This window comes from Anolis sagrei, chromosome 10, assembly GCF_037176765.1.
Source record: "Anolis sagrei isolate rAnoSag1 chromosome 10, rAnoSag1.mat, whole genome shotgun sequence".
NCBI classification, from domain to species: domain Eukaryota; kingdom Metazoa; phylum Chordata; class Lepidosauria; order Squamata; family Dactyloidae; genus Anolis; species Anolis sagrei.
This window is the reverse complement of record NC_090030.1, coordinates 30906765-30933772: the sequence shown is the minus strand read 5'-3', so window position 1 is coordinate 30933772 and position 27008 is coordinate 30906765. Positions and strand designations below refer to the sequence as shown.

The window sequence follows — 27008 nt, the reverse complement described above, 5'->3', positions numbered from 1 at the left end:
ATAAGAAGGCCCAACACTTTGAGTCTTCTTACATAACAGCCAGGAGAGCACTCTCTTTTCCCTTAAGGAAGCGAAAAAAAAATATGAAAAAAGCGATGCTCTGTGCTTTTTCTCCCCTTTGATATATTTGCAGCACTGACCAATCTATCAGCTCTGGAAGTGTGGGGTTTATGTAATAGGCAAGGAATAATGGGCTGGAGGACAAGGCAACCGATTCCTTTTGGTTCTTCGTCACATGTGCTATGCTGATAATATAATATAACATAATATATTGTATATACATATAATATTTATAATATTATAATGTAATACAATCAATATAAATAAAAATGTAATGTTCGTTCGTGGGATTAACATAACACAAAAACCACTGGACGATTTGCCACCAAATTTGGACACAAGACACCTACTAACCCAAGGAGTGAGCATCACTCCAAAAATTGGATTTTTTCATTTGGGAGTTGTAGTTGTTGGGTGTGCAGAAGTCATTGATACTATGTATGTGTTTAACTGTGAGAGTATATATTTGTGTTTGTAACAGTAGCTAAAACTAGAGTTATCTGGTTTGAATCCACAGTGAGCGTTGCCAAGGAGACCAGGCAGGCTGGCTCAAGAGAGTGAGAAGTGGGCGGAGCCAAGCAGGAAAAGTTATGTGCGTCTTTGGAAAAGGGGCAGTGTGTGAGTGAGCGTGGAGACTTGAAAAGCCTGGGAGAGAGGTGTGTGTGGGCAGCTGGAGGTTTTTCAGTCTAGGAGGGCTGAAGGGAGAAACCTGGCCAGTTTCTTTAGTCAAAGAAGACTAAAGGAAGCTTGTTAAGATCCCTAGTCAAGGAAGGACTAGAGATCAGAGATTTGATCAAGGAAAGATCAAATTGGAAGGCTATTCATATTAGGAAACATTGTTCACTAAAGAGCTTCACCTCAGTAAAAGTTAGCCACGAGCTGTGTCATCTGGAAGGGTGGACTGTATTACAAACCAAGTGATATTCGAAGTTCTATAAGTTATTTAACAGCCTGCAACCATACGCTTTGTACACAATAAACTTGTTATCTTTTGTTGAAGACCGTCTCATCTCAATTAATCTGTGTCTGTAGAGCCAGATCTCATCGGTGGTACCTCAAATACCTCACGTTGGTGGCAGTTACCTTAATTTACAAATAATAATTGGCCTCCTGTATAATATATTCTTATACACAATTGAGGCCTGAGATTAATTCCCTCCATAATCATCCACACCTGTACAATTGGTTCTCGCATCCTGTACATTGGGATTTATAGTTCACCTACAATTAAAAAGCATTCTGAACTCCACCAATGATGGAATTGAACCAAACATGGCACACATGACTCCCCTGACCAACAGAAAATATTGGAAGGGTTTGGTGGGCATTGATCTTGAGTTTGGGACTTGTAGTTCACCTACACCCAGAGAGGGCTGTGGACTCAAACAATGATGGATCTGAACGAAACTTGGCACAAATACTCCAAATGCCCAAATATGAACATAGATGGAGTTTGGGGAAAATAGACCTTGACATTTGGGAGTTGTAGTTGCTGGGATTTATAGTTCACCTACAATCAAAGAGCTTTCTGAACCCCACCAACAACGGAATTGGGGCAAACAGCAACGCCTGGCAGGGGACGAGAGGCCATTAATCTAAAGAGGAAAGGCAGCCTTTTTGGCTTTGTTTTGCTTGCTTGCGCTGAACATAAAACTAACTATGGGAGGCTTCCGAAGTTTACAAAATGCAAATGAAAGAGTATTGGATAAGTTTTATTCTTAAGTTTTTGGTGCAGGCTATGCCCACATGTCGGATATGACATTGTAAATATGAATTTAACAAATTTGATCTGACTTACGACAACAAATAGAAATTTTGCACAGTCCTATTGGATAGGCAATAGATAGGTGGTGCCACAGGTTAAACTTTTGATCTGCTGAACTTGCTGACCAAAAGGTTGGTGATTAAAATCCAGGGAGCAGGGTGAGCTCCCGCTGTTAGCCCCAGCTTCTGCCAACCTAACAGTTCAAAAACATGCAAATAGGTACCACTTCTGTGGGAAGGTAATGATGCTCCATGCAGTCATGCTGGCCACATGACCTTGGAGGTGTCTACGGACAACGCCAGCTCTTTGGCTTAGAAATGGAGATGAGTACCAACCCCCAGAGTCAGACACGAATTGACTTAATGTCAGGGGAAAGCTATACCTTTTATTGGATATTATTAAACTTATTTGTACCCCGCTAGCATCTCCCGAAGGACTCGATGCGGCTTACAAAGGCCAAGGCCTCAATACACAACACAACAATACACTCAAAGCAAATTAAAAGCAATTAAAGCATTATTAAAACAACAAAACCACAAGCAATAAACAATACATCAACAAGATAAAACTGGGCCAGGCCAGAGTAGAGGGTACAGGATTAAAAAGTGCTGATGTGACAGGTGATATTATAGGGCAAGTGCAGTGTGCAGTGTGCGGCAGTCTTAAATTCTAATAAAGTGCTTCTGGGACTTGGTATTGGAGGTTTCCTATTCGGGGAAGGCACATTGGAACAGCCAGGTCTTCAAGTTCTTTCTGAAGACTGCCAATGTAGGGGCCTGTCTAAGATCTTTGGGGAGGGTGTTCCAGAGTCGGGGAGCCACCACGGAAAAGGCCCTGTCTTGTGTCCCCACCAAACGTGCTTGCGACGCAGGTGGGACCACGAGCAGGGCCTCTCCAGATGACCGAAGTGAACGCGTGGGTTCGTAGACGGAGATGCGATCACGCAGGTAGGCTGGTCCCAAACCGTTCAGGGCTTTGTAGGTAAGCACCTGCACCTTAAATTGGGCTTGGTAGATAAACGGCAGCCAGTGGAGCTCCCTAAACAAGAGGGTTGACCTCTCTCTGTAAGGAGCACCAGTTAACATCCTGGCTGCTGCTCGTTGAACCAGTTGGAATTTCCGAGCCGTTTTCAAGGGCAGCCCCACGTAGAGCGCATAGGTTTAGGAGCTCTCTTACTACCATTTTCTATGCAACTGAACCCACTGCAAAATGGCTACAGTTACTCACTGATTCCTTTGAGAAAGAAATGAACAAAAAGGATGGAATGAAAGGAGAGATCACGTCTCCACTTCAGGCATCCAAGTCTGTTGGGACGTCCCAGCCCTGAAAAGCTGCCCTCCTTCCGCTTCACAGGACTTACATGCTCCAGGAAACACGGTCCGATTTCACTGAGATGCGGGTCCTCGTTGTTGTACTGCTTCTCCAAGTCCCTCACGAAGCCCATCTGGAACCGGTAGATGTCCTCAATGTTGCCAAAGATGATCTTCAACTGGTCATCGCTGAACATGTCCCGCCTCTTCCGACATTGCTTCAAGTAACCCTGGAAGAGGAGGCAAAGATGGGCTCACGCATGGAAACAGAACACAGAAGACCACAGAACCCCCATATATGTGGTAAGGACGGTGAATAAAAACACTATTCTTTTAACCTGAAATAAGGCCTCTCTAGGTTCTCCATGGACAAATTCCACCAGATGTTGGCCACAGATCTGGGGCTCCCTAAAAAGGTATTCTTCCTAAACATCTCTATGTCTTCCAGTGCAAGTTTATGGTCAACATCTGCCAAAAGTTGTTCATGGAATTGAAGACTTAGAAATTCGTAAAGAGAGCCTATTAAGCAAACCCATAGATACACAAAATCCACACAGGTCAAATCTGCAACTGTATAAATAAAAGCAATACACACACACACAAATATTTTTCAGTGCTAATAATATAATATATTGTAAGACTCTAAGATCTTCTGGGGAGGCCCTGCTCTCGATCCCGCCTGCATCACAGGCACGGCTGGTGGGGACGAGGGACAGGGCCTTCTCTGTGGTGGCCCCTCGGCTGTGGAACGCCCTTCCCATGGACATTAGATCAGCCCCTTCGCTAATGGTGTTTCGAAGAAAACTAAAAACCTGGCTGTTTGAACAGGCGTTCGGATAAATAGTGCAATGAACACGATGAATATAGGAAACGGAATTATGGATGATGAATTGGATCACGATTTTAGTTACGAGACGTTAATGTGTTGTTATTGAGATGTCATTAGTTTGTATTTTATACTGTTAATGGTTTTAATATTGTATGTTGTTGGATTGACTTTTGCTCTTGTTGTGAACCGCGTTGAGTCGCCTTGTTGTTGTTCATTCGTTCAGTCGTCTCCGACTCTTCGTGACCTCATGGACCAGCCTACGCCAGAGCTCCCTGTCGGCCGTTACCACCCCCAGCTCCCTCAAGGTCAGTCCAGTCACTTCAAGGATGTCATCCATCCATCTTGCCCTTGGTCGGCCCCTCTTCCTTTTGCCTTCCACTTTCCCCAGCATCATTCCCTTCTCTAGGCTTTCCTGTCTCCTCATGATGTGGCCAAAGGACTTCCACTTTGTCTCTAGTATCTTTCCCTCCAGTGAGCAGCCGGGCTTTATTTCCTGGAGGATGGACTGGTTGAGTCGCCTACGGGCTGAGAAACTGCGGTATACAAGCAAAGTAAATAAATAAATAAAATAAAATAAATAATATTGTAATACAATATAATACAAAATGTACTGCAGGATGTCCTTCCCCAGAAACAAAGTTTTGCAGATTAATAAACTTTTTCCATGTTTTTTTTAAATGATAGAACCAATTAGGAAATAACGACATTCCTAACCCAGGAATAAAAGTCTTGCCAGACATTGTTTTGAATGGGCAAATCTACCATTGAGTAGGTTTGGGGATGAATTCCCCCGGGCGGAACACACAGAAGGCCGGGCGCATGGCTTTTCCAGTGCATTTGCTCCTCTTACGTAAGCGGGATGTCATACGTCGTCGGTGCCGCGTCTGTCAGTTTAGCTCAGATTCAAGGGATAGATGACATGATGGAGGATCGGAGAAGGCTTTGCTGAGCGGGCCGCTATAAATAGCCTCCGAAGCATTTCCCTCCGAAGTACTTTTCCATGTAATCCCTTGTGGTCTTCTGCAAAGTTGGGGAGTCTTTCAGGGAGGTTAAGTGCTAAGTTTGGAGAGCTTCAGACACAGCGCGATGCAAACCCATCGCCTCTCGCGAAAATAAAGAAAGACGTGCATCCGGTGAATACCCTACAGCTGTGGCGTTGTATATTTTTGTATATTTATTCCAGCAGGCTTTAATTGGAGTGCATGCTTCTGGCAGGAAAACTGTATAATTTGATACTTGCTTGTTGATGTTGCGTGACTTCACGTCGATCCTGATTTATGCCAATGCTAAAGTGGAAATGTGCATGTAACTGAGTAAAATACATGTAACTCTTCTAAACAGTGTTGTCTTAGTCCTAGGAAATGTCTTCCAGAAAAGACATTTCCTAGGATGTTACGTATATCTCATTCGCTATGAAGGTTGCATGGTATATCTCATTCGAAATGGTGCCAAGAGACTAGAGGATCGGGTGGTACAATGGATTAAACCAGGCATGGGCAAACTTTGGCCCTCCAGGTGTTTTGGACTTCAACTCCCGCAATTCCAATTGAAGTCCAAAACACAAGGAGGGCCAAAGTTTGCCCATGCTTGGGTTTGCCCATGCTTACACCAAGACTGTGGCACAGCTGGCTGGGAGTCAGCTGCATTAAGATCACTACTGACCGAAAGGTCATGAGTTCGAAGCCAGCCTGGGTCGGATTGAGCTTCCAACCAATTTGTGTAGCTTGTTGTCAACTTTTGCAGCCCGAAAGACAGTTGCATCTGTCAAGTAGGAAATTAAGGCTAATTTAACTAATTTACGAGGCCATAAAAATCTCCAGCAAGCATGCAAAGAATGAGGAAGTACTTCATCCATGTCACAAATCGACAGTGAAGCGACAGCTCCCCTGGTGGCCAGAATACCCACATGAAAAACTGGAATGTGAAATGGCCTCTGAGATCACTACTGACCGAAGGGTCATGAGTTCGAAGCCAGCCCGGGTCAGAGTGAGCTTCCGACCAATTTGTGTAGCCTGTTGTCGACCTTTGCAGCCCGAAAGACAGTTGCATCTGTCAAGTAGGAAATTTAGGTACCGCTTATGCGGGGAGGTTAATTTAACTAATTTACAAGGCCATAAAAATCTCGAGCAAGCAAGAATGAGGAAGTACTTCATCCGTGTCACAAATGGACGGTGAAGCGACACCTGTCAAGTAGGAAATTAAGGTACCACTTATGTGGGGAGGCTAATTTGAGAGCGTCGGAGGAGGCCCTGTTCTCGATCCCACCTTCTTCACAAGCCTGTCTGGTGGGGACGAGAGACAGGGCCTTCTCTGTGGTGGCCCCTCGGCTGTGGAACTTCCTGCCCAGCTTTACAATGGTTCATGGGAGGGAGTTGCCTCAGTCAGGTCAACGTTGTTATTTCATCACAATCTTGCTTTCAAGTCCTCTTAGTTTCATGTACCAAGTTTTTGCCAAGCTTAAGATTTGATTTTCCTGCTCTCTTGGTTCATGGAAATTTATGTACTCATGGATCTTGTTTTCCTTTGAAGCTTATGTACTATTTAATATATATTGGACTTCTACTGTTTTTTCCTATTTTTTACTTCTTTGCCTACATATATTCTTCAATAAACGACTTGCTGATTTTACCAAGCTGGTGTAGTATTTAAGGTCAGAGGTGTTCCTACTCTGGTGTACAACAAGCCCCCAGTCGAAAATGCGAACCACCTCCAGTACTGGAAATGAAAAGAGAAGCCTTTGCCTTTGTCTGTGTTATTTGAGTCTCATTGTAACAAGGCACTGAATGTTTGCCTGTGTCTGTTTATATTCTATAATCCACTCTGAGTCTCCTCGGGGAGAAGGGAGGAATATAAATAAAGTACGAGGGTTATCCGGAAAGTAAGGTTCCAAGGCATGTAGCTCTCACAGGGAATTTTCCCGGAGGAAGTTGGTATCACTGCCATGTAGTGGGAAGCCAGCGGAAGCGAACGAGTAGTGCCAGTTGTTAGTAGCTCATCAACTAGCATTGTGGTGAAGGTTACAGATGAGCGTCCTCATTCCGTTTCTCTCCAAGTGCGATGTTTGCACTGTAATGCACTACCTAAATGTGAAGGGCATGAACACTGCTGCAATTCTCACAAAATTGTTTCAGTTTATTTCAAGACACAACATAACAAAATGGGTACAGAATATATTGCGAGAACAGGATGAAACTTTGCAGAGCCATCCAAAACAAACGTCGTGGGATGCTGACAGCGGATTTGTGCATGTGCATAGAGATGTGCATGTGATTCTGATGCACATTTGGTTATGCATTCGTCACACAGTGTTGCCATTTAGATGGCACCTCTTCTCCTGCAGAAGCAGATTTGGGCATGTGCGTCGGGATGTGCATGAGATCTGGATGAGCATTTGGTTGGGCATTCAGTCACACATTGTTGCCATTTAGGTGGCACCTCTTCTCCTGCAGAAGCAGATTTGGGCATGTGCGTTGGGATGTGTGTAATGAATTCCTTACCTTGGTGGCTGGCTGAAGCCTAAGGGAGTGGGCCTGGTGAAGCCACGTCATCCATTTTAGAAAAGGGAGCCGAGTGGAAGCCATTTTACTTAGGTTTTCCTTGAGGGGGCGTGTTCAAGTCTTGGAGGGAAAATAAGGAGGCTAGGATTGGCTAGAAAGATGGGGGCGGAGCCTAAGTGGTCTAGATTTAAAAAGTGTCCTTTTAAAACTGAGGCTCGAAGTCCTGGTTAGTCAGTTGTCAGTTGGAGTTGTTAGAGAGCAGTTGGAGAGTTGGAGTTAGTTCAGAGCAAGTTTGGGTTTAAAGAAGAAGACTGGGTTAGTCTTTTGTGGGGTATTCAGAGTAGCTATTAGTAGATAGCTAGAGTACTGTTGTGGAGCAGGGCCCAGTTAGTGGACTGTTCTATTCCTAAGGAAGTGTAGTTCAGGGTATTTTTGGCTAGATTCCTAAGGGGCAATTTTGAGGAGTTACCGTCAGAGATTAATTTCCTGAAGTAATTTTCTGTGGTGGAACTTTGAAGACTTGTAATCTGGAAGAGTTTAAGAATTTTTCTCTAATGCAACCAAAAGATTTTCATGCCAGTATTTTCTGAAACTAGGGCTGGGCGGTTTCGTTTCGTTAATTTGTAATTCGTTAAAAATCGTTATTTTTTTTTTATTACGAAGCGATAACGAACCATTCTGGAGCAACTTAAAAACGAAACGAATTTTTAAATTCGTTTCGTAAATGCTTCGGATTCGTTATGTATTCGTTTCGTTATCGGTTTGAAGTCATTTTGTTATTATTTCCTCATGTCTGGGGCAAGTTTTATAGTTGTTTTTTGTTTAATTAGTGAAAAAAAATTATAATATCACACCAACAGTCAACAACAGAGGGAGAGGGAAGCTTCAGAAGTTCCCCCTGTCCCATTTGGAGGTTTTTTAGCGTATTGCGCGGTCGCATCCAACATTAACGAATCGATTCGTTATTGTTTTGAAATTGTTTCGTTAATGTTTCGTAAATTTTTTTTACATTTACGAAATTTCGTAAATATCGAACTTTTTAAAAGAAAAATTTCGGAATTCTTTTAAATATCAAAACGCAAAAAACCCCAAAAAATGAATCGATTTTAGAAACAAATTTTTCCGTTGTTACCCAGGCCTATCTGAAACCATTAAGCATTTGTACCTGAATTATTTCAAGCTTGTTCAATAAACATTCTTATTCTTTTATTAACTTATACCAGACTCAGTGTGTGTACCTTTGTGGTCAAAGTATTTCTACAGTCAGCTTCACAGCAACCACTAAGAAACTATAGTGACACAGTGTGTGTTGTAGAACAAAATCACAATATTACTTCAGCCTGATTAATACTGGAATGGTGGCAGCGGAATTCATTTGAAGAAGCATTTTTAAGTCTCTCAGTTCTAGTGTTTCCCAGTTCCTACCTTTTAAAATACTAAGTGTCTCTCCCCAATATCAGGAGAGATATACCAATATCTCTCCTGATATTGGTATAATCAGTGGGATATTTCTCAACAATCAAAATAAAGAGAAAATTAAATATACAGCTGTTTCAACAACCATACTCCCTCTTCCTTTTGACAGCTTTATATTTTTGGTGAACACGCTTTCATATTTTAGGAGGTGCCTGTGCGTGTTATAATGTGCATGAGATCTGGATGTGCATTCAGTCACAAAGTGTTGCCATTTAGGCGGCACCTCTTCTCCCACAGAAGCAGATTTGGGCATGTGCGTCAGGATGTGCATGAGATCTGGATGCACATTTGGTTGTGTATGCAGTCACAGAGTGTTGCCATTTAGGCGGCACCTCTTCTCCCGCAGAAGCAGATTTGGGCATGAGCATTGGGATATGCATGAGATCTGGATGCACATTTGGTTGTGCATTCAGTCACACAGTGTTGCCATTTAGGTAGCACCTTTTCTCCCGCAGAAGCAGATTTGGGCATTGCATCGGGATGTGCATGAGATCTGGATGCACATTTGGTTGTGCATTCAGTCACAGAGTGTTGCCATTTAGGCGGCACCTCTTCTCCCGCAGAAGCAGATTTGGGCATGAGCATCGGGATATGCATGAGATCTGGATGCGCATTTGGTTGTGCATTCAGTCACACAGTGTTGCCATTTAGGCGGCACCTCTTCTCCCGCAGAAGCAGATTTGGGCATGAGTGTTGGGATGTGCATGAGATCTGGATGCACATTTGGTTGTGCATTCAGTCACACAGTGTTGCCATTTAGGTAGCACCTTTTCTCCCGCAGAAGCAGATTTGGGCATGAGCGTTGGGATGTGCATGAGATCTGGATGCACATTTGGTTGTGCATTCAGTTACAGAGTGTTGCCATTTAGACGGCACCTTTTCTCCCACAGAAGCAGATTTGCACATTCGGTTGTGCATTCAGCCACACAGCGTGGCCATTCAATGCAAGGATTGTACAACACAATCAAAGCATAACTCCAGATATAGGCAAATCCAACACTTTCTCGTTTCCCCTGCAACAGCCACGAGAGCAAGAGTGTCACAGATTGGACTACCATTTGGATGACACCTTAGTCTCGATTCCACCTCTTTCTCTTTTAGATGCATCACATCTAAACATCATGTGTTTAATTTGAGCAAAATGGGGTTTCTTCCCCAGGACTGTTGCTCCGCAAATGGGAACATTCCGCTGCCGTCTCCTTCAGTTTAAAAAAGGATCGACGAGACATGCCAGTATTCCGCCTCCCGGCAAGATTTCTCATTCGATTCCATTTGGGGCAATAAAGAGCCGAGTGCACGGCACGGCAATGCCGTTTGCGCCGACACAGAGAGTTTAATCGACGTCTGGCTGGAGCCATTCCAGCACAGCCATCAGCCCCATTCACAAGGCGACCCGGGAGAGTCTGTTAAATTGCCGCATTTGACGATCTCTCCCCTTTCTAGTGTAAACATACTGAAAGGGGGGAAAGAAAATTGGCTAATTCGTCTAAGGCGCAAAGAGATGCATGCCTTTGATATAAGTGATATCAACTTGGAATTGATCTGTTTCTGCAATGGGGGCAATGCATTGCAAAGCAAGAGGCAATTAATTCAATCTTACTTATTGGCCAGAGGAAAGCAGAGGATTCCTTAATGGTCTGGGACAGCTGCAAGCATGTCTTTATCTACACTGCAGAATTAATGCAGTTTGACACCACATTAACTGCCATGACTCAAAGCTATGGCGTCTTGGGAGTTGTAGACTGTCAAGGACCTTAACCTTCTCTGCCAAAGAGTGCTAATGACCCAGCAAAATATAAATCCCAAGATTGAATAGCATTGAGCCATGGTGGTTAAAGTGGCTTCAAGATGCATTCACTGATGGAAGGAAGGGAAGGATGGAAGGAGAAAGAGAGGGAAGGAGGAAGAAAAGAGGGAAGACAAAAGGGAAGGAAGAAAGGATGAAAGAGTGGAAGGATAAAAGAAATGAAGCAAAGGGGGAAGGAAAAAGAGAATGAAGGAAGAAAAGGAGGATGGAATGAAGGGAGGGAAGAATAAGGGAAAGAGAAGGAAGGAAAGACAAAAGGAAAGGAAGGACAGAAGGAGAAAGAGGAAGAGAGGGAGGAAAGAAGGAAGGAAGGACGAAAGGGTGGAAGAGAAGGATGGAAGGAGAAAGAGGGAGAGAGGGAAGGAGGGAGGAAAGAGAGAAGGAATCAAAGACAAAAGGGAGGAAAAGAGGGAAGGATGAAAGGGTGGAAGAGAACAGTGGAAGGAAGGGAGGGAGGGGAAAGAGGGAAGGACGGAAGGAAGGATGAAAGGCTGGAAGGCAAAGAAGGAAGGAAGGAAGAAGGAAAAAGAGAAGGAAAGGGTGGAAGGGAGGGAGAGGGGGGATGGGGAAGAAAGAGGGAGAGAAGGAGGAAAGAGGAAAGGAAGGGAAAAAAGGGTGGAAGGGAAGGATGGAAAGAGAAAGATGGAGAGAAGGAAGGAGGGAGGAAAGAGAAAAAGAAGGAAAGAAAAAAGAGGAAAGGAGGGAAGGACAAAAGAGTGGAAGGAAGGAAGGAAAGAAGGGAGAGAGGGAGGAAGGAGAAAAAGGGAGAGAGGGAAAGAGGGTGGAAACAGGGAATTAAGGAAGGAAGTGAGGGAGGAATGAAGGAAGGAAGAGAAGGAGGAATGAAAAACAGAAGGAAGGATGGAAGGAAGGGCGAGGAGGATGGGGAAGAAAGAGGGAGAGAGGGAGGAAAGAGGAAAGGAAGGAGGGAAGGACAAAAGGGTGGAAGGGAAGGATGGAAGGAGAAAGAGAGAGGGAGGTAAAGAGGAAGGAGTGAGAAAAAGGATAGCAGAATGGGGTTGGACTAGGTGGTCCATGTGGCCTCTTCCAACTCTATAATTCTACATTATTGTTGTTGTTGTTGTTGTTGTTGTTGTTGTTGTTATTATTATTATTTGCAACCCTGGGGCTTGTTGCGGCATCAGAGCTCTCTGACAGAAGAGTGAATACAAATCCCACAAAATGAAGAATTGTATTGAGTGATGCATTATGTCTATAGTGCAGATGCACACTAGGGAAAGGCTTGCGCTGTTGCCCACCTCTCCTCCAGGTCAATCCACACACCCCCCCCCCCCATCCTTTTCGACAGAACTGTCAAAGAGATCGATGCCTACCTCGCAAATGTCCTTCAGGTGCTTGATATAGTGGCGCTCAGTGCTCATGATTTCGTTGATGACGTTGGCTCTCATCTGGTCCCGGTTCTGGAGGGTCCTGCCCAGGCAAAGGCAGTCCGCGGCGCTGGGGTCCAAGTGCCCATTCTGAACTTCGCTCGGGCCTTCCTCAACTCCATCTTCTTGGTTGACCCATAGCTGCAAGGAAAGGCAACACAATGACAAGGGAGCTCTTTTTGGATATCCATTCCTAACAGAGGGTCCAGTTCTCTGACGCAAACAGGACCCTAAATGTGCACCAAAGCCAGAACTTCAATCAGTGGCTGAGACTGGATGAGAAACTCCTGGGCACAAAGTAGACTGGGCGACTTGAAAGGCACTGAACAGATGATGCTCTGGCACCACGAGATGCAGAGCTAATCTTAAGAAATGGGGCCACAAAGGAGAGTCCATGACATGTGAGTGTGGAGAAGAGCAAACCACAGACCACTTACTACAATGCAACCTGAGCCCTGCCACATGCACAATGGAGGGTCTCCTCACAGTGACACCAGAGGCACTCCAAGTGTCCAGCTTCTGATCAAAGGACATTTAGTAGAATGCCAAGTCTTTTAACTTTGTGGTTTTCCTATACATTATAACTGTATTCTCAATTAGCTTCTGAACACGATCAATAAATAAATTACCGTATTATTACCATATTGTTGTCATTGTATTTATAATATTATGATTTTGTTATTGTTGTTATTGTTTGAATTATTGTTAATTCTTCCTTCTTTCATCCCTTGATTGGGATGCAAAGCAGTTCACACCATATAAAAACCATGCCTTTGAAAAGCTACAGCATACAAGTATCAAAATAGCAGTAAACATGCATGTCAGCTGAAATCAACTAAAACAGTGCAAATCATTACAATGCTGGCTCATTCTTTTACAACTTTCTCCTACTCGAAAACATTGCAAGAGCCAAATGGGTCTGAAAATCTCCAACAATTAAGTCAAAAGGAGGAAACAAGACATTATGTTGAATTCAATAACTTTTATTGGATTGTTGTGTGTTTTCTGGGATGTATGGCCAGAGGTAGCCCTAGGTAATTTTCAACGGTAAGCAAACAGTATTTTGGCACGCTCCCCACCCCCCCCCCAAACAATCACTGATATATATTTTCTGTTCATCGTGCGAGTTCTGTGTGCCATATTTGGTTCTATTCCATCATTGGTGGAGTTCAGAATGCTCTTTAATTGTAGGTGAACTATACATCCCTGTGCTGTCGCACGCTGGGCCTGTGCATAAGACTGTAGACAGGACATAAATTCTGTGTGCCCAACGGGATGCAGGGGATGCCTCAGATTAAAGGCCCTTGGATTTCCTTAAAACAGAGTGTTTAGATTGCTTAAAGGTTCAACAAAGTTCTTTATTATTGAAAACAAACAGGTACTTTAAGGCTTTCTTAACAGTCTATTGGCTCTCTCTCAATCTTGTCCACTGGGAACAGGCACTATCTTCATAACTGTATACTAACTAATGGGGGAATCCTTAACTTCTAATCTGGGCAGTCTGTCTTTGCCTCTGTTGGCGTGGAGCCCCTGCACCCGGTACCAACTGCTTCTGGCTTCCGCGAGTGACCCTTACCAAGCAGAGCTTTGTAGACTTCCAGAGGAAAAGGGAGTTCAGGTTTTGGTGATGGCTGGCTGAAGTCCCTCAGCAAAGAAGCTGTAAGGCTGTATAATCCTCGCCCAAGCTACGGGACCTTTCTCCCTGGCCAAGCTGTAGAAGACGAAGCTTTCTACAGGAGCTCTTGGTATTATGTCCTGCATGGAAGGCTTCTCTGTGTGGACTGGCCCAAAATGGCTCCTATTCCCTACAAAACCCAAAAAGGGGGCGGGACCAGGGAACCTAACGATAATTGACAGGTGGCTTGCCCTATGATTGCAGCCAAAAGAAGCCACCTATCTGCAGAGTCCCTGAAACGTAGGACTACAACAAACATTCAATGCAAAGCAAATAAAGTGGGAGCTTCTGTACAGCTGTACCTGCACAATCCCAGTAACTTCAACTCGCATATGTCAAGGTCTATTTTCCCCCCAAGAGCGCCTCAAGACCGCCCCTGGGCAAAATTAACTATACTGCAAATGCTTACTTTGTGTAATGGGTTGAGCCGCCACTGGGTATGGCCATGTTCCAGAAGCATTCTCTCCTGACGTTTCGCCTGCATCTTCAGGAGAGAATGCTTCTGGAACATCATCATCATCATCATCATCTTGATTTATACCTCGCCACCATCTCCTCAACGGGGACTTGTAGCAGCTTACATGGGGCCAAGCCCGGACAACATGTTACAGCAAAATAAAACCAAAACATAAACAACAAGCAACATAATCAAAATTACATAGATAAAAAAGGTATAAGTACAGTAACAAAATAACATTCCAATAAACACAATCATGATAACAGTGGACGTACAGCTCGGCCGTACAGCCCAGAAAACATGGCCGTACAGCCCGGAAAACACACAATAACCCAGTGATTCCGGCCATGAAAGCCTTCGACAACACATTGAACATTATTATTGTTTTTCAATTGCACGGAGAATGCCGAAATGACCTCTATTAGGATTCAGTGCCCAAGTTGCACGAAGCTAAGAAAAGCACACAAAGGTATTCATTCCAACAGGTGTTCCGTTGTCATCATTCAAACTTACTGTAAGTCTGACGGCACTTACGTCTGTCTTTATTAAAAACCTCCGGAACGTTTTTGTCCTCTGAATTTGCCAAAGGTTGCATCAAGTCTCCCTTTCCTACCATGTATTTTCTCCGGGTTTTTCCTCCCGGCCGTTGATTAACTTTCTCAAAACAACGTCCTTTTCATGACTGCGTCAGTCTCTTTCTCCCAAAAGGTCAAGAAACGGGAGAGCGCAGAAACAACGGATTGAAAGATGCAGCGAACACAAAAGGGCTTCTTTTCCAAAGGATACGGGGGAAACCGAGGGCGGTACTTGGGATTTCATTAGGAATAATTTATTAATGATTGCAACAGGCCTTAATAAATGTGATTTTAGTGATTTGCTTTTAACAACTGGATGTTGACTTATACTTTAATACTAGCTGTCCCCTGCCACGCATTGCTGTGGCCCAGTCTGTTGATCTGGAAAATAAAGTAATGAGAAAGTGTTGGTTTCTAATATATGTAATTTCTTTATGCTTGTGGTTAATAAACCTGGTTATTCCAATGTGACCCATTTAAGGTGGAATCAGGTGTCAAACAGGGATGTATTATTGCCCCAACTTTATTCTCCATCTTCATTGCTATGATACTTCACCTTGTTGATGGGAAACTTCCCACCGGAGTGGAAATCATCTATTGGACAGATGGCAAGCTGTTTAACCTCAGCAGACTGAAAGCCAAAACCAAGGTTACAACAACATCTATCACAGAACTCCAGTATGCTGATGACAACCTCGTCTGTGCGCATTCAGAAGAAGACCTACAAGCCACTCTAAACACCTTCTCAGAAGCATACGAGAAGCTCAGCCTGTGATTGAACATCGAGAAAACCAGTATAAAATTCCAGTATGCTGATGATAACGTCATCTGTGCGCATTCAGAAGATCTACAAGCCACTCTAAACACCTTCACAGAAGCATACGAGAAGCTCAGCTTCTCACTGAACATCGAGAAAACCAAAGTGCGGTTCCAGCAGACACCAGCCAATCCCTTTCCAACGCCAGAGATACAGCTCAATGGTGTAACATTAGAAAATGTTGGCCATTTCCGCTACCTTGGCAGCCACCTCTCTACCAAAGTCAACATCGACACCGAAATACAACACCACCTGAGCTCTGTGAGAGCAGCATTTTTCCGAATGAAGCAGAGAGTGTTTGAGGACCGGGACATCCATTGGGAGACCAAAATGCTTGTTTATATAAAGCTATTGTCCTCCCAATCCTACTATATGCCTGTGAAACATGGACTATCTACAGACGTCACATGCAACCCCTGGAACAATTCCATCAGCGCTGCCTCCAGAAAACCTGCAAATCTCTTGGGAAGACAAGTGGACAAATGTCAGCGTGCTGGAAGAAACAAATACCACCAGCATTGAAGCCATGGTCCTCCGCCATCAACTCCGCTGGACCGGCCACATTGTCCGGATGACTGACCACCATCTCCCAAAGCAGTCGCTCTACTCTGAACTCAAGAACGGAAAACGGAATGTTGGTGGACAGGAAAAGAGATTGAAAGATGGGCTCAAAGCCAACCTTAAAAACTCTGGCATAGACACTGTGAACTGGGAAGCCCTGGCCCTTGAGCGCTCCAGCTGGAGGTCAGCTGTGACCAGTAGTGCTGCAGAATTTGAAGAGGCACGAATGGAGGGTGAAAGAGAGAAACATGCCAAGAGGAAGGCACATCAAGCCAACCCCAAACAGGACCGCCATCCACCTGGAAACCGATGCTCTCACTGCAGGAGAAGATGCAGATCAAGAAGAGGGCTCCACAGCCACCTCCAGACTCACAAGAATTCTGATCCTGGAAGACTATCCCACTCGGCCAACGAGGGATCGCCTAAGTAAGTAAGTAATTCCAATGTGCCTTCAGTGATTGAATGTAAGATTCTCCCTGACTACACCTTGCACAAAATGTCCTTAGACACACTTTATTTTATGGGTAGTGCAATGAAATCCTTACTCATTCCTGGAGCCTTCTCCTTATAAGTTACGCTGTCCTATCTCCCAGTGTTTTAAAAATTTTCAATAATTTTATCCATGCATCTGGCCCTGCCTAGTGAAATTTCCTGTGTCTTCAATGCTTGATTTTATATTGTTGTGTTGTATATTATTTTGATTTTGCATTTTATGTATTTTGCTTGTTTTATTGCGGAACTAAAACTTAATGATGATGGACAGGTGGCTATCCCCATGAATGCAGCCTAGCAGGAGCCATCCAACTGCAAAATGCATGGCCAGAACAAGCACATGCAAACGCTCAAAGAACGAAAGGGAATTTGGAGGTCCTGGTACAGCCGTACCAGTACATCCACAATCCCTAATAGTAATGTTTCTGGTTTTGGGTCGAATTTTATATGTAGGATATCTTCTTATGTATTTGGTGCCAAAAAATTCTTTATTTTCTTACATTTCCACCACATGTGGATAAAGTTACCTTTGTCTTTTTCACACTTCCAACATTCATCTTTCATTTTGCCTTTACTAATTTTTGAGAGTATTTCTGGTGTTAAATACCATCTGTAAAAAAAATTATACCAGTTCTCCTTGAGATCTGTTGCATAGGAATATCTTAGTTTCTTTAGCCAGATCTCTTCCCAGTCTGCCAGGGAAAATCTTTAAGGAGCGCCTCTCATATGTTGTAGGTTTCGACTTGGAACTAATCCTGGCAAATACGGAGATCTCACTGTAGATCAGTGTTTCTCAACCTTCCTAATGCAGGAACCCTTAATACAGTTCCTCATGTTGTGGTGACCCCCAACCATAACCCTAACATTATGAATCGCCATGTAAATAATGATCTGCAGGATGTATTTTCATTCACTGGAGCAAAAATGGCACAAATACCCTGTATGCCCAAATTTGAATACTGGTGGGGTTGGCGGGGGGATTGATTTTGCCATTTGGGAGTTGTAGTTGCTGGGATTTATAGTTAACCTGTAAACAAAGAGATTCTGAACCCCACCAACAATGGAATTGAACCAAAGTTGGCACACAGAACTCCCATGACCAACAGAAAATACTGGAAGAGTTTGGTGGGCATTGACCTTGAGTTTGGGAGTTGAAGTTCGCCTACATCCAGAGAGCATTCTAGACTCCAACAATGATGGATCTGGACCAAACTTGGCACGGATACTCCATATGCCCAAATGTGAACACTTGTGGGGTTTGGGGAAAATAGACCTTGAGATTTGGGAGTTGTACTTGCTGGGATTTATAGTTCACCTACAATCAAGGAGTGTTCTGAACCCCAACAATGATAGAATTGGGCCAAACATCCCACACAGAATCCCCAGGACCAACAGAAAATACTGTGTTTTCTGATGGTCTTTGGCGACCCCTCTGACACCCCTTCGCAACCCCTCCAGAGGTCCCGACCCCCAGGTTGAGAAACACTGCTGTAGATGGTAATAAATCAATTTAAGTACAAAATGACAGCTGTTCCCTACAATAAACTCAATCCTTAAGCGGGTCCCTTATTTATGATGAGCTTTAGGATAATTAATTCATAATTAATCTTTTATATATATATATATATATATATATATATATATATATATAATTGAATTTTCTGTGACATAATTTTAAAAAAAACAAGGGGAGAAAAGGGGAAAAACGGGTAAATAGTGCAAGGGAAGGGGGAGGGAAGGGAAAGGGGAAAAGGCAGAGAAGGGACGGGAAACTAGGGCGGGAAAGAGAAAGAAAAAAAAGAAAAGAAAAAAAAGTTGCAGGTCTTCGTGGCTTCCTGAGTATGTTGGTGGAGGTGTTCTCCTTTTCTCTGTCTTCTATTCCTTTCGTCTGTCGTAGGCTTCTCTCTTTCCTTCTTCCTAGAGGTATTTACTTTTATTTAAACTATTGTCTTATATTTTATCTCCTTTAAATAGTCAGTAATTTTTCCCCAATTTGTCTCTTGTGTCGGATTATCCTTACTTCTGGATATTAAAAATGTAAGTCTGTCCATATTTCGAATGTCATACACCTTCTGTAGCCATTCTTCTGGTTCTGGTATTTCTTCTTTCTTCCATAATTTTGCATAACACATCCTCGCCGCTGTTGTTAGTAAAAATAATAGTATTTTTTTCCATTTTTGATGTTGTCATTCCTAAGAGGAATATTTCTGGTTTTAGTTGGATATTTATACCTAACATCTTTTGCAGTATTTCATGTATTTTTTTCCAATACGACTTTGCCTTATCACATGTCCACCACATGTGAAACAGAGTGCCTTCCTTCTTTCTACATTTCCAACAGCTTGTGTTGACGTTACTATAGCATTTGCCTAATTTGTAAGGTGTCATGTATTTATTTATTTATTTATTTGCTATATTTGTATACCGCCGTTTCTCAGCCTAGCCGGCGACTCAACGCGGTTTACAACATAATATAACAATCAACAATATACAGTTAAAAGCATAAAAAACATAAAACACAGTTCATACATCAATACCAATCCAGTTCAACTCTTAACTAAAAACGTGATCCAGTTCGTCGTCCATATTGCCAGTCCTTTAGTCAATTACCATTCTTTGCACTGTGTTAACCAAATGCCTGCTTAAACATCCAGGTCTTCAATCTTCTTCGGAATACCATCAATGAGGGGGCTGATCTTACCTCCAAGGGCAGGGCATTCCATAGCCGCGGGGCCACCACAGAAAAGGCCCTGTCTCTCGTACCCACCAGCCGCACCTGTGAAGCAGGCGGGATGGAAAGCAGGGCCTCCCCAGAAGATCTAAGGGTCCTGGCGGGCTGATAGGCCGAGATACGTTCGGATAGGTAAGTTGGGCCAGAACCGTTTAGGGCTTTAAAGGCCAACGCCAGCACTTTGAATTGAGCCCGGTAGCAAATCGGCAGCCAGTGGAGCTGGTGCAGCAGAGGAGTTGTATGCTCCCTGCGCTCCACTCCCGTTAGTATCATGGCTGCCGAGCGTTGGACTAATTGGAGCTTCCGGGCCGTCTTCAAAGGCAACCCCACGTAGAGAGCGTTGCAGTAGTCCAAACGGGATGTAACCAGAGCGTGGACTACCGTGGCCATCTATATGCCATTTTTAACCAATTTTCCTTAAGATCTGTTGCATACGTGTATTTTAATTTCTTTGTCCAGATTTCTTTCCATTCCTCTGTTTTTATATTTCTTCCAATATTTTCTTTCCATCTCTTCATATATTCCTTTTCTTCATTCGGGTCCTTATTCCATTCTCTTAGTTTTTTTATATATCTTTGTTATTTTTTTCCCCCCGTCTTCATTATAGTGTCCCAGAATGTTGTTTGATCTTCGAAACCAATCTTTTCGTCTTTTTTGAAAATTCATAATTAATCTAGAAGTCGCATCTATGTGTGTGTTTGTACTCATGTATGCGTGTGTATGTGTTATATTATTATTGAGTTTGGATCTGTATATGTTTGCATTGCACTCGGATTGTTTTGTGGCCTCTATCTCCCCTATAACTGTGTTTTCACAGTTATATTGATTTATCTTGAATGTTTGGCAAAGCATTTGGTTTCATGTGTGAAGCGAGACTGGAAGCCAGCAATTAAAATCGGAGACTTTGACAAACAAGTCTGCTTGTGGTGCATTTCTTTCGTCTCCCTTTCACAAACATTTCCGAATGCAATCTGCACAGAATCCCTCAAGTTCTTCTGGTCTCAAATAGAAGAAAAAGAGAACTGAATAGTCTTTTGACCATTATAGAAAGGAACAGCGTGGACTTACTCATCCAGTCTGTTTAACTCGAAGGATGGGAGACAAGGCATACAAAATCAAATTATATACGGTTTAGGACCTGGCAATCTGGGATCATATCTTCCCATAGAGCAGTGTTTCGCAAGCTTCCTAATGCCGCAATCCCTTAATACAATTCCTCATGTTGTGGTGACCCCAAACATAAAATTATTTTCCTTGCCACTTCAGAACCGTCATTTGGCTCTTGTTATGAATTGTCATGTACATATCTGAGATGCAGGATGTATTTTCATTCACTGGACCAAATTTGGCACAAATACCTGATACGCCCACATTTGAATCATAGAATCATAGAATCATAGAATCATAGAATCCAAGAGTTGGAAGAGACCTCATGGGCCATCCAATCCAACCCCATTCTGCCAAGAAGCAGGAATATTGCATTCAAATCACCCCTGACAGATGGCCACCCAGCCTCTGCTTAAAAGCTTCCAAAGAAGGAGCCTCCACCACACTCCGGGGCAGAGAGTTCCACTGCTGAACGGCTCTCACAGTCAGGAAGTTCTTCCTCATGTTCAGATGGAATCTCCTCTCTTGTAGTTTGAAGCCATTGTTCCACGTCCTAGTCTCCAAGGAAGCAGAAAACAAGCTTGCTCCCTCCTCCCTGTGGCTTCCTCTCACATATTTATACATGGCTATCATATTTCCTCTCAGCTTTCTCTTCTTCAGGCTAAACATGCCCAGTTCCCTAAGCTGCTCCTCATAGGGCTTGTTCTCCAGACCCTTGATCATTTTAGTCGCCCTCCTCTGGACACATTCCAGTTTGTCAATATCTCTCTTGAATTGTGGTGCCCAGAATTGGACACAATATTCCAGATGTGGTCTAACCAAAGCAGAATAGAGCATGGGGAGCATGACTTCCTTAGATCTAGACACTATGCTCCTATTGATGCAGGCCAAAATCCCATTGGCTTTTTTTGCCGCCACATCACATTGTTGGCTCATGTTCATCTTCCTGTCCACGAGGACTCCAAGATCTTTTTCACACGTACTGCTCTCGAGCCAGGCGTCACCCATTCTGTATCATTGCATTTCATTTTTTCTGCCAAAGTGGAGTATCTTGCATTTGTCCCTATTGAACTTCATTTTGTTAGTTTTGGCCCATCTCTCTAATCTGTCAAGATCGTTTTGAATCCTGCTCCTGTCCTCTGGAGTCTTGGCTCTCCCTCCCAATTTGGTGTCATCTGCAAACTTGATGATCCTGCCTTCTAGCCCTTCATCTAAGTCGTTAATAAAGATGTTGAACAGGACCGGGCCCAGGACGGAACCCTGCGGCACTCCACTTGTCACTTCTTTCCAAGTTGAAGAGGAAGCATTGGTGAGCACTCTCTGGGTTCGTCCATTTAACCAATTCCAGATCCACCTCACCGTAGTTTTGCCTCGCCCACATTGGACTAGTTTCCTTGCCAGAAGGTCATGGGGGACCTTGTCAAAGAAGGCCTTCCTGAAATCCAGGTACGCTCCATCCACGGCATTCCCCGCATCTACCCAGCTTGTAGCTCTATCGAAAAAAGAGATCAGATGAGTCTGGCATGACTTGTTTTTCATAAATCCATGTTGACTATTAGCGATGACTGCATTTGTTTCTAAGTGTTTGCAGACTGCTTCCTTAACAATCTTTTCCAGAATCTTGCCCGGTATCGACGTGAGGCTGACCGGACGGTAGTTGTTTGGGTCATCCTTTTTTCCCTTCTTGAAGATTGGGACCACATTGGCCCTCCTCCAATCTGCTGGAACTTCTCCCGTTCTCCAAGAACTCTCAAAGATGGTTGCCAATGGTTCCGAAATGACTTCCGCTAGTTCCTTCAATACTCTGGGGTGTAGTTGATCTGGCCCTGAAAGGGGACTTGGACTCATTAAGAGCGACCAGGTATTCCTGTACGATTTCTTTCCCAATTTGGGGTTGAATGTCCTCCAATCCCTCATCCACTCCATCTTGCTGCTCATATCTTCTCATAGAGCAGTGTTTCGCAAGCTTCCTAATGCCGCAATCCCTTAATACAATTCCAAACATAACATTATTTTCCTTGCCACTTCAGAACTGTCATTTGGCTGTTGTTATGAATTGTCATGTACATATCTGAGATGTAGGATGTATTTTCATTCACTGGACCAAATATGGCACAACTACCTGATACGCCCACATTTGAATACTGGTGGAGCTGTAAAGGGGATTGATTTTGTCATTTGGGAGTTGTAGTTGTTGGCATTTATAGTTCACCTACAATCAAAGAGCATTCTGAACTCCACCAATGATGAAATTGAACTGAACATGGCACACAGAACTCCCATGACTAACAGAAAATCCTGGAAGGATTTGATGGGCATTGACCTTGAGTTTTGGAGTTGTAGTTCACCAACATCCAGAGAGCACTGTGGACACAAACAATGATGGATCTGGACCAAACTTGGTGCAAACACTCAATAAGCCCAAATGTGAACACTGGTGGAATTTGGAGGAAATAGACCTTGACATCTGGGAATTGTAGTTGCTGGGATTTCTAGTTCACCTACAGTCAAAGAACATTCTGGAGAACAAGCCCTATGAGGAGCGGCTTAAGGAGCTGGGCATGTTTAGCCTGAAGAAGAGAAGGCTGAAAGGAGATATGATAGCCATGTATAAATATGTGAGAGGAAGCCACAGGGAGGAGGGAGCAAGCTTGTTTTCTGCTTCTCTGGAGACTAGGACGCGGAACAATGGCTTCAAACTACAAGAGAGGAGATTCTATCTGAACATGAGGAAGAACTTCCTGACTGTGAGAGCCATTCAGCAGTGGAACTCTCTGCCCCAGAGTGTGGTGGAGGCTCCTTCTTTGGAAGCTTTTAAACAGAGGCTGGATGGCCATCTGTCAGGGGAGATTTGAATGCAATATTCCTGCTTCTTGGCAGAATGGGGTTGGACTGGATGATGGCCCATGAGGTCTCTTCCAACTCTTTGATTCTATGATTCTATGATTCTATGAAAAGCAATAAAGATTATATTTTAAATAATAAAAAAAGAAAGAAAATCCTGGAAGGATTTGGTGGGCATTGACCTTGAGTTTTGGAGTTGTAGTTCACCAACATCCAGAGAGCACTGTGGACACAAACAATGATGGATCTGGACCAAACTTGGTGCAAACACTCAATAAGCCCAAATGTGAACACTGGTGGGATTTGGAGGAAATTGACCTTGACATCTGGGAATTGTAGTTGCTGGGATTTCTAGTTCACCTACAATCAAAGAACATTCTGAACCCCACCAACGACAGAATTGGGCCAAACATGCCACACAGAAACCCCTGTGACCAACAGAAAATACTGTGTTTTCAGATGGTCTTTGGCGACCCCTATGACACCCCTCACAACCCACCACAGGGGTCCCGACCCCCACCTTGAGAAACACTGCCATAGAGGAAGGTGCATATGCAGTACAGAATTAATGCATTGTTGAAGGCTTTCATGGCTGGAATCACTGGGTTGTTGTAGGTTTTTCTGGGCTATATGGCCATGTTCTGGAGGCAATTTTTCTCCTGATATTTCGCCTGCATCTATGGCAAGCATCCTCAGAGGTAGTGAGGTCTTCCAATGTGTAAAGGATAGTGGACCTGTGTCAGATGAGAGACACACAAACTGCATCACAATGACTTTTTAAAATTGATGATTCATGTTCAGGTCCTTGTTTTTGTTTTCTCGTTCCTGTTAAAAAGTCAAGAGCTACTGGCCCTAAAACAGGAGAAGAAAATCCTATTGTCAGATCTAAGAAAAAGCAAAGATTTACACATTGGAAGACCTCACTACCTCTGAGGATGCTTGCCATAGATGCAGGCGAAACGTCAGGAGAAAAATTGCCTCCAGAACATGGCCATATAGCCCGGAAAAACCTACAACAACCCAGAATTAATGCAGTTTGGCACCACTTTAACTGCCATGGTTGAAAGCTACGGAATCCTGGGATTTTTAGTCTCCCAAATTCCTTACCTTCTCTGCCTTGCCAATCCGCTTAAGCGGCTGAGGGGGGAAAGGAAGGGGTCTGAAGCTGTTAGGAATGGTGGGAGTTGAAGTCCAAAACACCCAGAGGGACAAAATTTGCCCATGCCCGGTGCAGATACACCCCAAGTCTCCAGTTTCACGGACGGACGCATGTGCGTCTGCACAAAAGGAACACTTTTATGGGGGACAATGCCTGGCTCAAGAGCAGTACGTGTGAAAAAGATCTTGGAGTCCTCGTGGACAACAAGTTAAACATGAGCCAACAATGTGATGTGGCGGCAAAAAAAGCCAATGGGATTTTGGCCTGCATCCATAGGAGCATAGTGTCTAGATCTAGGGAAGTCCTGCTCCCCATGCTCTATTCTGCTTTGGTTAGACCACATCTGGAATATTGTGTCCAATTCTGGGCACCACAATTCAAGAGAGATATTGACAAGCTGGAATGTGTCCAGAGGAGGGCGACTAAAATGATCAAGGGTCTGGAGAACAAGCCCTATGAGGAGCGGCTTAGGGAACTGGGCATGTTTAGCCTGAAGAAGAGAAGGCTGAGAGGAGATATGATAGCCATGTATAAATATGTGAGAGGAAGCCACAGGGAGGAGGAGGGAGCAAGCTTGTTTTCTGCTTCCTTGGAGACTAGGACGCGGAACAATGGCTTCAAACTACAAGAGAGGAGATTCCATCTGAACATTAGGAAGAACTTCCTGACTGTGAGAGCCGTTCAGCAGTGGAACTCTCTGCCCCGGAGTGTGGTGGAGGCTCCTTCTTTGGAAGCTTTTAAACAGAGGCTGGATGGCCATCTGTCAGGGGTGATTTGAATGCAATATTCCTGCTTCTTGGCAGAATGGGGTTGGACTGGATGGCCCAGGAGGTCTCTTCCAACTCTAGGATTCTATGTTCAGCATTGGAACTCTCTGCCCTGGAGTGTGGTGGAGGCTCCTTCTTTGGAAGCTTTTAAGCAGAGGCTGGATGGCCATCTGTCAGGGGTGATTTGAATGCAATATTCCTGCTTCTTGGCAGAATGGGGTTGGACTGGATGGCCCAGGAGGTCTCTTCCAACTCTAGGATTCTATGTTCAGCATTGGAACTCTCTGCCCCGGAGTGTGGTGGAGGCTCCTTCTTTGGAAGCTTTTAAACAGAGGCTGGATGGCCATCTGTCAGGGGTGATTTGAATGCAATATTCCTGCTTCTTGGCAGAATGGGGTTGGACTGGATGGCCCAGGAGGTCTCTTCCAACTCTAGGATTCTATGTTCAGCATTGGAACTCTCTGCCCTGGAGTGTGGTAGAGGCTCCTTCTTTGGAAGCTTTTAAGCAGAGGCTGGATGGCCATCTGTCAGGGGTGATTTGAATGCAATATTCCTGCTTCTTGGCAGGATGGCGTTGGACTGGATGGCCCATGAGGTCTCTTCCAACTCTTTGATTCTATGATTCTATGATTTATGTTTCGGAGAAGTTGGTTTCTGCTATTCCAACAGATTGGGCACAGCTAGAAACTTTGGCAAAACAACAATCCGTATTTTCAAAGGCATCCTCCCGGCGTTGCACTTTGGTTTCCCCCCTCCCAAGGAGTTACATAAGCGCTCCTCCGTCTCTTGACTGCTCACACTTTGTACCTTTCCCAGGAAAGTACAGAAGAGGGAGTCGGTTTTAAGGTCTTGGGTGATGAAGCAGAAACAAAACGGAGAGAATACGGCTGTCAGCTTCTGTTTTTTCTCTGCCTGACTGCAATGGAAGTAGAAAGCCGGAGATGGGCCATGAAAACTCCCGTCCCCACAGAATGGAGAGAGACTATATGGGGCACGGCCAGGGTCAAAGCCAGACCTCTTTGCGGCCAACGGAGAACTAAATGGGACTTTGGCTGACCAATAAGACAAACCCTCCAGTGTTTCGTAGGTCAAAAGGTGGCCAAACAACTTACTTACTTACTTACTTACTTACTTACTTAGACTATCCCTCGTTCTCCGAGTAGGATAATATTCCAGGATGGGTCCATAGGTGACTGTGGAGCCCTCTTCTTGACCTGCATGTTCTCCCGCAGTGAGGGCATTGGTTTCCAGGTGGAAGGCGGTCCCGGTCAGGGTTGGCTTGACGCGCCTTCCTCTTGGCACGTTTCTCTCTTTCGCCCTCCATTCGTGCCTCTTCAAATTCTGCAGCACTGCTGGTCACAGCTGACCTCCAGCTGGAGCGCTCAAGGGCCAGGACTTCCAAGTTCTTGGTGTCTATGCCAGAGTTTTTAAGGTTGGCTTTGAGCCCATCTTTAAATCTCTTTTCCTGTCCACCAGTAGAGCAACTGCTTTGGGAGACGGTGGTCGGGCATCTGGACAACATGGCCGGTCCAGCAGAGTTGATGACAAATGACCATCACTTCATAGAATCATAGAATCAAAGAGTTGGGAGAGACCTCCTGGGCCATTCAGTCCAACCCCATTCTGCCAAGAAGCAGGAATATTGCATTCAAATCACCCCTGACAGATGGCCATCCAGCCTCCGTTTAAAA

The 27008-nt window shown here is 44.2% G+C and overlaps 1 protein-coding gene across 5 annotated transcripts in view; it reads right to left on the bottom strand.

The window, feature by feature from the left end:
- ARHGEF9 (Cdc42 guanine nucleotide exchange factor 9) overlaps nt 1-27008 on the bottom strand; it is a 298991-nt gene that overhangs the window by 61451 nt on the left and 210532 nt on the right. For all 5 annotated transcript variants that reach the window (XM_067471665.1, XM_067471666.1, XM_067471667.1 and 2 more), the window contains 2 exons: nt 12079-12273; nt 3186-3365 (listed from right to left, as the gene is read on the bottom strand). In XM_067471665.1, coding sequence (XP_067327766.1) covers nt 3186-3365; nt 12079-12273 — 375 coding nt within the window. The remainder of the gene's footprint in view (nt 1-3185; nt 3366-12078; nt 12274-27008) is intronic.